Here is a 10,282-nt window from a genome sequence, read left to right as displayed (position 1 = left end):
AAACATGTAATTTTATTTTTCTTTATCTTTAGCCCTTTTTTTGGGCTTTCTTAAACCTTTTTTTTTTTTTTTTTTTTTTTTACACAGTGAAAACACCAGACGAAACAAACTAAATGTACTGCTATCTAATAGATTGTGTTGTAATAGATTACAAATATATAAAGTGGGTAAAAAACAAGTAAACGCGTTCAGTTTTCTAGTCTGTCTGAAGTATTTTTACACATCCAGGTTAGCTATCTAAAAAATACTATGTTCAAAACATTTCAGCCTTCATCCAGAAAATGCCACTAGTTGTAAATGTAACCAGGAACTATGACATTAACACACAAATAAGAAAGTCACATGATATCGCACAGTTGCATGAGGACACTGAATTGTTTTTCATGATTTTCTTTTCACCAGGGGAGCCCAGGTCCAGCTGCCTGTGGTGGAAGTTTATCTCTAAAGCTCCAAGGAGACGTCTTCTAGATAAAAGATATTGCCAGAAAAAATGTACAGGAGACAAAGAGCATTTGACAAATCATGTATATATTAACAAGAAATAAAAGTGGTCTTAGTGTGTATCCCTGAAGGACTCTGGATCTTGTAGCCATTTTCCGCTAGTATCCACCTGAAAATGTGGCTGCGATCTAGCTTCTCGAGAATATTTTTTAAAAGCGTCGGAGGGCAAAGGCAGTACGCTCCTATGGCAAAATTTACAACCTCCAGATTTACAAAATGGGATTTCCTGGTGGTGTTTTAAGATAACCAGACTGTTGTGTCTTAGAAAATCTAAAAATCATCAAAGTACCAAATCTTTAATTTAAACTTAACCACCACTTTTTATTTTACCACATTGACGAGCAAAAAAAAAAACCTTTAAATTATGAATGATGTCATTAATATCTCTCACCGAGTTGCAGTGAGGAGGTTAAGAGACACACAGAAAATTAGAGATAGTTTCCTGTGCAGAGTCTAAATTTATAATAATGAATTATTATTCATTATTATAAATGAATAATAATGAATTATTATTATTCATTTAATAATACCAATAAGGATATTGGTATCCTGATTAAGGATACCAATATCCTTAATCAGAAACTGCTTAATAGCCTTCCAATAAGTTTTCCTATCATCTTAAGGGATATTGGTAAAGTGCTGCATTTTGACAGATAATTATATCTGGAGAAATGGAATCATAAAAGATTTCTAGAACAGCCTCTGCTTTCCTCTTGCGGAGTTATGAAAAATCAGGATTAAAGAAGGATTTTTAAAACTATACCAGAATTTATTCTAATTGAGGTAAAATATGATTCATTTATCATAATTAGAGAAGTGCCCATAAAGTGTGGGAATCCACCTTATTGACATGGAGGCAGATTCTTGTTTATTAGCATTTTTAATTATGTTTGTAGCTGTAATACCAGATTAAATACAGTTATCTAAATTGAGGCATGGAATATTAAAAATACCCCATAATTCCTGTTAATCTCTAGCTTCCAGGTTGGGCTTTCTGAAGCCTTCTCTTTGTTTCCCGCAGTGTGACGTTGTTGTTGAACTTTCTTCATCCATAGCAGCCGCGTATTACTGCCACGTTTGATCAAATACGTCTCAAGTCTTTAGAAAACGCAGCATGAATAATTCATCCCCTGAGGAACGGCGAGTGAAGGAACTCTGAGGTCCTCTTTGTGATGAAACCTCGTCTCTCCGCCCCGTCTCTTTCAGGAGCTTTCCAAGATCACAATGCCGGTCATTTTCAACGAGCCGCTCAGCTTCCTGCAGCGTCTGACGGAGTACATGGAGCACACGTACCTCATCCATCAGGCCAATTCGTCTTCCGACTCCATCGAGAGGATGAAGGTGGAGCAGTTTTCTTTAGCGTCCAGGAGTTGGAGTGAGCAAACTGCTTTCCGCTCCATCATTATGTTCCCTTTAGACGAGCCAAACTTTTATTACATCAGAGGCCAGTGTGTTTGATCCGGAGTTTGTTTGTTTTGTTGTTTTTTTTGTGCGTTTGTCCGCCGCAGTGCGTGGCGGCGTTCGCCGTGTCCGCTGTGGCCTCCCAGTGGGAGCGGACAGGTAAACCCTTCAACCCCCTGCTGGGAGAAACCTATGAGCTGGTCAGGTGGGTGGAGCAGCAGGACAGTGTTTGAATATTAAAAAGGTTTTTCAAAGACATTTCTGTTCTGTAATGTCGCAATTACAGCTCTGCTGTTTATGGGGTTTGAACGACGCGTTTGAACCACTTTTTGAATTGAATTCACTTCATTTAAAAACGTTTAAGCAATTTATGTACATTTTTTCTAATCCACAGAAGTTCAAACTTATACATTTTGAATATTTGGAAGTCCAATTGAAGAAAAAAACAGATGTTTTTATTAGCCATCATCGAGCTTCAGCTTCATACGCAACCACTCCAGAAACGATAATTCATTTACGTTTATTGATTTCAAAACCCAGTGACGCAGCTTTTAAAGGATCGGTCAGGGGCCGATCGTTTTCATTGACTGGTACTGGTGCATCATACAAAATGAATGAATGAATTACTGAGGATGAGGAATACTACATCCCAAATCTAGTGACTGAAATATTTGCCCATTCTTCTATTTTTTTTTTGTGAAAGATTATTTGAATCTCTTTCTACTTCACAATTGCGTACCACTTTGTGTTGGTCTCTGCTTTAAATTCTAACGCCACATATTTATGTCTGTGGCTGTAATGTGACAAAATGTGGAAAAGTTCACAAGAATGAATACTTTTCCAAGCCACAGCAAGTTTTCCAGAAGAGCAGTGATCCCAAACGCATCAAATCTGGTTTGTAATTCATGAAACAGGCTAATGAAGTGTCTGGAATGACAGCATGAACACTGAAGATCTGGTAACTGTGCCTTAAAACGGTGGTCTATGTGAGCAAAGCAACACATTGAAATATTTTATTGCTAAAAGAAAAAGTGGTGTTAAATCAGAGTTTTTCCATCTTTTACCCAGAATCGTAATAAGATGCGGATGGATAAACTTGAGCCTGTATGTATAATTTTGAACTTGCATGGATTATTAAAAAGAAACCAGAAATGAAAGAGATTCATATTGATGATGAACGCATTCAAATGCCTTGGTTATCATCTCGCTTCTCATCACCGATGTGGTTTTGAGCGGGGTGCGACGTGCAGCTTGACCTTTTGTGACCTTTTCGTACCGTACGTTCCCCCAGAGACGACCTGGGCTTCAGGCTCATATCGGAGCAGGTGAGCCACCACCCTCCCGTCAGCGCCTTCCACGCCGAAGGTCTGAAGCAGGACTTTGTGTTTCATGGATCCATCTACCCCAAGCTGAAGTTCTGGGGCAAGAGTGTGGAGGCCGAGCCAAAAGGCATCATCACGCTGGAGCTGCCCAAGTGAGAGCAAAACCAAACCTGTGCAGCCATGTTCGTTCTTTAAATTTGAGACGTTGTTATTATTATTCATTTTCTTTCAGGCACAATGAAGCCTACACATGGACAAACCCCACCTGTTGTGTTCACAACATCATCGTGGGCCAGCTGTGGATCGAGCAGTATGGGAACGTGGAGGTGGTCAACCACAGGTCAGATCCAGATCCATTATGAAAATGTGTTAAATGTTACAAAATGCTCCCCGTGTTTTATTATACCCTCATCAGCCGTAATATAACGACTACAAAATCCCGTTGCATCATCGTATTTCTGGAAAAGCGTTCCTCTTGGCATTTCCATGGAGTTTGCTTTGACTCTTGCTTCCCATCTGAGAAGTTTTGCTCGTAAGTGGAGGCCTTTCCTCTGAAAAGGAGCTGCAGGAATACAGGCGTGTTCAGTGGAAACGTTTATCCGGCTTCCAGACGCCGACAAATGTCCGTCTGATGGGGCCTGATACGAGGAGATGACCCCCCTGCTGGTCGGAGCTTGTTTTTTTGGGGGAACAAAAGAGACACCGACTCAATATTAGTCATTATGGCTGATTGATGGATATGTATTTGCAGCGTCACGACTAAATGGAAAACAGCTTCTTTCTCTTAAGAGCTAAATTGTTTCTTATTATGCTACAGCACTTTGAAATTTAAATCCCAAACAACAAAGCAAGGAGGAGTGCTGCTTACATCACCACACACACACACACACACACGGGGTTTCCAACAATAAAGATGAGGCACAGTGAGACTTTTTCAAAGGAAGTCGCACAAGGACTTTGTCTTTTCTGGGTTAAATCCCTAATTGGTTTGTGAAGTTTAAAATAGTTTCCAGATTCTGCTGGGAGTTTTGCATTAAACAACTTGTGAAGCGGTTGGCAGCCAGCTTTGTTTCTTTCTTTCTTATACATCACTAGTTCACAACTAATGTCATTAAAAGGCAATTCACAATACAAGCAGTTAGAAAATAAAACCGCGTTTGCGTAGAATCCAACTTGGCCCAAATTAAACTTGAATCAATTTGCTTCATTCCAGTGCAGTCCAATTATTTATTAATTGAAAAGATTAAAAAGAACCCCATTCACCTCAGATTATAGAGCCATACAGTCAAAATCAGCTGATTACGTGGCATGCTTTCTGCAGGAAGGAGAAAATGTTGAGCAGGAAGCTGTCAAAGAGAGATAGCTCAGCAAAAAAAAAAAAAAAAAAACACCAGAAGAGCTTTATATTAAAAACAAGTACAAAAAGAGTTCATATACTGTAGACAGGGTCGGCAACGTTTCTGTCATTCGGTTTGACTCGATTTGACTTTGATAAAAATGTCTTGTGTGATTCAGCAGTGAGTGAAAATCATTGTGAAGCATTGCTGTTGTAATTGTTAATAGCTTTGACACTTTCTTCCTGTGTTTTCTCTAGGACTGGTGAAAAGTGCTGCCTCAATTTCAAACCATGTGGACTTTTTGGGAAGGAGCTGCACAAAGTTGAAGGTTACATCCTTGATAAAAGGTACAGCGAGCACAGCATTCAGAGGAAGTTTTAAATGGGTTTCCTTAAAGCTCCGATATGTAATTTTTCTATATATATATATTTACATATTTGTTAAAAATGTCACCATATTGTGACAGTATAGTCTATAAAAACTTTTTGCTCCTCTGCCTCCTCCCTTTTGTCCCATTACCATCTGAAGAAATGCACCGTTTCCAGTCAGAAACAACCAATCAGAGCCAGGAGGAGGGTCTTACAGCTATCAATCATGCTTATGCATGCGCTGCGCAATACTAATGGTGGAGAAACAAAATAATGTTACAGGAACACTACCGATCCACCGTCATCCAATCAGAGCCAGGCCCTCCTCCTGGCTCTGATTGGTTGTTTTCCGATCAAGCGGTTTATTTCTGCAGACTAGAGACACTAGAAGAAGGCAGAGGAGCTTGATTTCCCAGATTATCTGTCTCATGTTATTCTGTTACAACAACGTGACAGTTTCAACAAATATATAAAACAAATGATCAAAATTACTTACTGCAGCTTTAAACATTATTTTAGCTTAAAATTACTGTTTTATTCCTTCAAAAGAAAATTCAACGTGTAGTTCACAACATACTCTAAATGCTTGTTTTAATTCCAGTTTACGCTTGAGTGTTTGGAAAATCTTTGTTTCTCTCTCTGTTATAAGAACTGCATCGATTTTTGTTTTTCCATTGCTATCTGATAGTTTACATTCCTTCATTTGGCTAAATATTGCAGCGCGGATCAGATTTATTCGGATGCTTAGAGTAACCATCAGCTCTGCTTTCACATCAGGCACCAAATATGACTTAGTGCAGTGAGTTTCAAATTCAAACATGCAACACAGATTGTTCTCCTACCCATTTGCCACCGTTTTATAAAAGCCCTAGTAGTTTTGTTTGTTTGTTTAGCTTATTGAACAGACACCATGTAAAGAAGCATTAATCCCAAAGGTAATACGCTTTACAGAGCTAATGTTCAAAGAGCAAACTGCTGTTTATACACTGATCCAAAATGACGTGGTGCTCAGAGTACTCACAGCTGGAGCGCTCTGACCTATAACGACTTTAGTCGTTAAAAAAAAAAAAGACATTCACATAACAGATGTGGCAGAAAAGCAACACAAAAGTCAAAAACTTTTGGCTGAAATTTCCTGGAAACTCTCGACTCACGAAAGCGCTCGCGTTGGATTTCGGAGCTTCGTCTCCCTCGAGGTTTTTCCATCCCGTGCCGCTCGAAACCGACTGAAGTCATCGGCGGTTTCGCTTGTGCCTGAGGTCGTGTGCATGTCTGCCTGTTGTATCTGTGTGGTTCACAGCAAAAAGAAGCTGTGCGCGCTGTACGGGAAGTGGACCGAGTCCCTCTACGTCGTCGACCCGGCCGCCTTTGAAGCTCACAAGAAAAGCGACAAAAAAGGAGCCGAGGAGAAGAAAGCCGGCAAAGCGGTATGAATTACTCAGCAGGGGTCGGCGACAACATGAAGTTAATTGCAAAGTAAAAAAAAAAAAAAAAAAAGTGAAATTTTTGTTTCTTTCCTTTCGGGGGGGAAAGGAAAATGAGCCATTGTTCGGGATGAAAACAGTCGATGTGGGCAGCTCTGCTCGTAGCTTAGTGCCTAACTCGTCTGCAGATCTGAACCGCTAAGTGAGCGGGGCGTTTCAGGACATGGTCGAGAAAAGCTGTCTGAACCCTTTTCATTGGTCGTCACTTCAAACACTCAAATATATACTGCTGAAATGTACGCTGCTTTGATGGTCGGACCTTAGAGAGATATAGGCGACTGCTTGGACTGGCTTGAAGTCCTAAACCTTTCATATTTCGTTACATCACAACCAAAAACTTCAATGTAGGTAAGTTAGTTTTTTTAATAAGATAGACCAGCACGACGTGGCGCCTAATTGTGAAGCTGAAGAAAAGTGACGGATGGCTTTCAACATATTTGAAGTATTTATTTATTTACTTTTTTAAAAAAATCTGATTTTGTATTCACCCTTGCAGTCTGATACGCTAAAATAAAATCCAGTGCAGCTTGGGGTGCGTTCACACCAGAACTTGTGTAGTCGGCTTTTAACCGAACTCTAGTTTGTTTAGTCGAGAAAGTCCGGTTCGTTTGGGGAGGTGTGAACGCTCAGTCGAATCCTGATGCGGAACGATAAGGTCCGCTTGAAAATGTGAGTCTCGGTTCGGTTGAAATGAACTCTGGTGCAGTTTGAATGTATAAGCTGACCAGAGGCAGCTCCATAAGCAGAAAACGGACCATAATGCAGGGAATTCTGGGTAAATACGACGAAAACAAACGCGCGAGAAACAACTCACAGTGTTTTGCCAGAGACCAAAGAGGAAATCCTACAACTGCTAAAATTTGACACCGCTCCATTTTTGTTTGCATTTTCTGAAATTAGAAAGTTGTGCTCGTGTCTTCTTCTTCTTCAGAGGTTTTTGTGTCGTTTCCTTCGGTACTTCTTGGTGCAGCGCCACCACAGGAGAGGGGGTGTGGGGGTAACAGGTTTTTCAAATAGTTTGGTTCGTTTGACAGAATGTGGCGTGAAAGTGAACGGCACCAGCTGAAAATCCTAACTGTAGCAATTTTTCGTCTCAATCTACGGAAGAGGATTAGGAGCACTGAAGATTAAAGACAGAATAGCTCAGATCTACGCAAGTTTATCTTAAAAAGATTTGTGTTTGCACTACTTTGGTGGTGTTCTCTCACTTAAGTGCATTGCAGTTCACTGTACCCTCCATGTCGTACTGAGAGCCGCTGTGTGTTTGTTCTACCAGGGTAGCAGTGGGGATCAGGAGGGTGTGCCCTCCCCTGCTCCAGACACTGTGGAGGTGATTCCTGGCAGCCAGCTGCTGTGGAGGATTGCCCCCAGACCAGCAAACTCTACCCAGGTCTCACCGATTCCTACATAACCTACCATCTATCAACTCTTCAAGGAAATATGATGCTCACACGTGAAATTGTTTTGTTTAAACCAGATGTACAGCTTCACGTCCTTCGCGATGCAGCTGAACGAGCTGCATAAGGACATGGAGGGGGTCATCCCGCACACCGACTGCCGGCTCAGACCGGACATAAGGGCCATGGAGAACGGCGACATCGGTAACGCCTTTTTGTTGATTTTTTTTTTTTTTTTTAAACGAAAATAAGCTTTCAGCTGAATCCTCCTCGTCGTGACCTACGAACTCGACTTCCACGTCTCAAACAGACCTGGCGAGCGAGGAGAAGAAGAGGCTGGAGGAGAAGCAGAGAGCCGCCCGTAAAAACCGCACTAAATCTGACGAGGAGTGGAAGACCAGGTCAGGGTTACTCTCTTTGTATTCATTAAATCTCTCACCAGGCTGCTTATCCACGAAGGAACCAGATGATTTTAAACGCACATCATAATCATCTGATCTTTTTTTTTTCTCCCTCCCTCCACCTCCAACCAGAAACCAGAAACGTCTTTGTGTTGTGTTGCTCTGAATTGCTCCAGATTAACTCTGTGTTTTTGTTTTTTTTATCTCCGTTTTTCACATTCGGTCGGCTGCGTCTTGGCTTTGATGCCAAGGAGTCCTCCCCTCGGCCCGAGGTTAGAGCGGCTCGCCGTTTGGCTGACGTGTTCTGTGTGCTCACGTGACCCTCTGTGTTTTCCAAAAAAACATCCTAATCTCTCAGTGAATGTTATCTGAACGACAGACTCAGTGTGAAGATATTTAATCCCCTCCTCTTCTTCCCTTCGCTAAAGCTTCACTCACTGCCGCTGGAAGCAGTTACACCCTCCACATCCCTATCTAAAAACAGAAAAAAACTAGAGTTAATGTTAGCTGAAAGCCTGATCTCCTCACATCTAAATGATGATTTGCACCCTGAAGATAAAGCATGCCCGCTCTTTGTTCCTCTCCCTCTGTGATTTGCTCCGGCGTCGTTTGGCGCTGCGCTTCCTAAATGCCTTCTCGCTCTTCTCAGGTGGTTTCAGCAGGGGCCGAACCCCCACACCCGCTCTCAGGACTGGCTCTTCTCCGGCGGATACTGGGACAGGAGCTACAGCCAGCTGCCGGATATATATTAATTCATTTTATGCACGGAAGAAAAATAAATAAATAAGAAATAGCACCTGTTTGTTAAATATCACCAATAACCGTTTGATTCTCTTTAATTTCTTCTTTTTTTTTATTTATTAATAACTACACTAATAATAGGCATTTTGGGAAGTTTGCACCTGAACATCGTGGCCTTACTCTAAGTTATTATGGGAGGGGAAAAAGTCACTAATTAAATGTAGTTTGATGCATTATTTGTATTTACACTGAAATACTTTTTTTTCTTGACTTTCAGCACAGTGAACTGGAAGTCTGTAGGCTTTTTTTTTTTTTAGCATTTATCTTCTTTTAAATGTTCATAGTTGTAAATCTGTGTATATATTCTCCACATCTCCAGCCATCATAGTTATATTCTCCATCACTCTGGGCCTTTGTTTCGCCTTGTACAGCTACAGGATTCTTTTAACCCCTTCTTACATTTGACACTGTGCGTTTCCCCTCTCGTTAACTCCCACTTTAAACATAAGCACAGCCGAATTTTTAAAAACAATCATCCCGTCTTTGTGCTCTGTTTTTATTGAAGCGTGTGTAAAAAATAAATTGAGCACTTGTAAAGAGCTGAAGTTGGATCCGATTTCTGCTGCTGAACGTTGTACAAACAGTGATTTTTGCTGGAAATCATTTGAACAAAATGGAGGAAAACTATGATTTGAGTCCTCAGAAGAATTTAATTTCACCATTTCTAGTTGTTTTTTTTTTCTCCCTGCTTTCATATTGAGCTTGTACATTTCTTATCTAAATAAAACATTTCAGTCCATGCCTGTGTGTTTTCACTGTTGCCGTTAACTTATCAAGTTCTATATTTTTAAATGGTTGATTAATATCACAAAATGTCAAATACCTTTAAACCTTGGATTCTCAGATAAGTTGAGTTGGAGCACAGAGACGAAGGGAAGTTAAACTATGACTTTCGTTATTTATAATGGGTAAAATGCGATTTTTAGCAAACAAATGGAATGAACTTCAATTCTTAAAAGGGCCCAGCCATAATACCAGGAATACAATATTATATGTTGCTATTAGGCATGCAAGTTTATGTCACCAACTACAACTGCAAGAAATGTCCGCAGGTCTGCAGTCATTACTCGCTGGTCCCAAATCTTCTTTCAAATTAAAGTTTGCTTTTCATTTAAAAATCAAAGTCCCAAAGACTGGAGCATGAGAAGAGAGGTGCAGAATCCAGATTGCTTTAACTATGCGTGGAGTTTACTTCTTTTTTTTTTTTTTTTTTTTTTTTTTAAAACCCAAAAACACAACCCCTTTAAAACCCCTTACCCAATAAAAAAAA

At 40.4% G+C, this 10,282-nt stretch overlaps 1 protein-coding gene across 2 annotated transcripts in view; it reads left to right on the top strand.

Moving 5' to 3' along the window:
- osbpl1a (oxysterol binding protein-like 1A) overlaps window positions 1–9,247 on the top strand; it is a 43,076-nt gene extending 33,829 nt beyond the window's left edge. The window contains exons 19-29 of one of the 2 annotated variants that reach the window (XM_015057922.1): window positions 1,708–1,842; window positions 2,010–2,107; window positions 3,194–3,376; window positions 3,457–3,564; window positions 4,819–4,908; window positions 6,230–6,356; window positions 7,690–7,803; window positions 7,891–8,014; window positions 8,121–8,211; window positions 8,463–8,483; window positions 8,861–9,247. In XM_015057922.1, the coding sequence (XP_014913408.1) occupies window positions 1,708–1,842; window positions 2,010–2,107; window positions 3,194–3,376; window positions 3,457–3,564; window positions 4,819–4,908; window positions 6,230–6,356; window positions 7,690–7,803; window positions 7,891–8,014; window positions 8,121–8,211; window positions 8,463–8,483; window positions 8,861–8,963 (1,194 nt within the window). In that variant the 3' untranslated portion in view covers window positions 8,964–9,247. The remainder of the gene's footprint in view (window positions 1–1,707; window positions 1,843–2,009; window positions 2,108–3,193; window positions 3,377–3,456; window positions 3,565–4,818; window positions 4,909–6,229; window positions 6,357–7,689; window positions 7,804–7,890; window positions 8,015–8,120; window positions 8,212–8,462; window positions 8,484–8,860) is intronic. The other variant, XM_015057929.1, reaches the window with a different exon arrangement.
- The last annotated feature ends 1,035 nt before the right edge of the window (window positions 9,248–10,282 follow it).

This window comes from Poecilia latipinna, unplaced genomic scaffold (assembly GCF_001443285.1).
Source record: "Poecilia latipinna isolate Pla-1442-1.1 unplaced genomic scaffold, P_latipinna-1.0 Scaffold63, whole genome shotgun sequence".
Classification (NCBI taxonomy): domain Eukaryota; kingdom Metazoa; phylum Chordata; class Actinopteri; order Cyprinodontiformes; family Poeciliidae; genus Poecilia; species Poecilia latipinna.
Note: the sequence above shows the minus strand (reverse complement) of the source record. Positions and strands in the feature narration are given on the sequence as shown.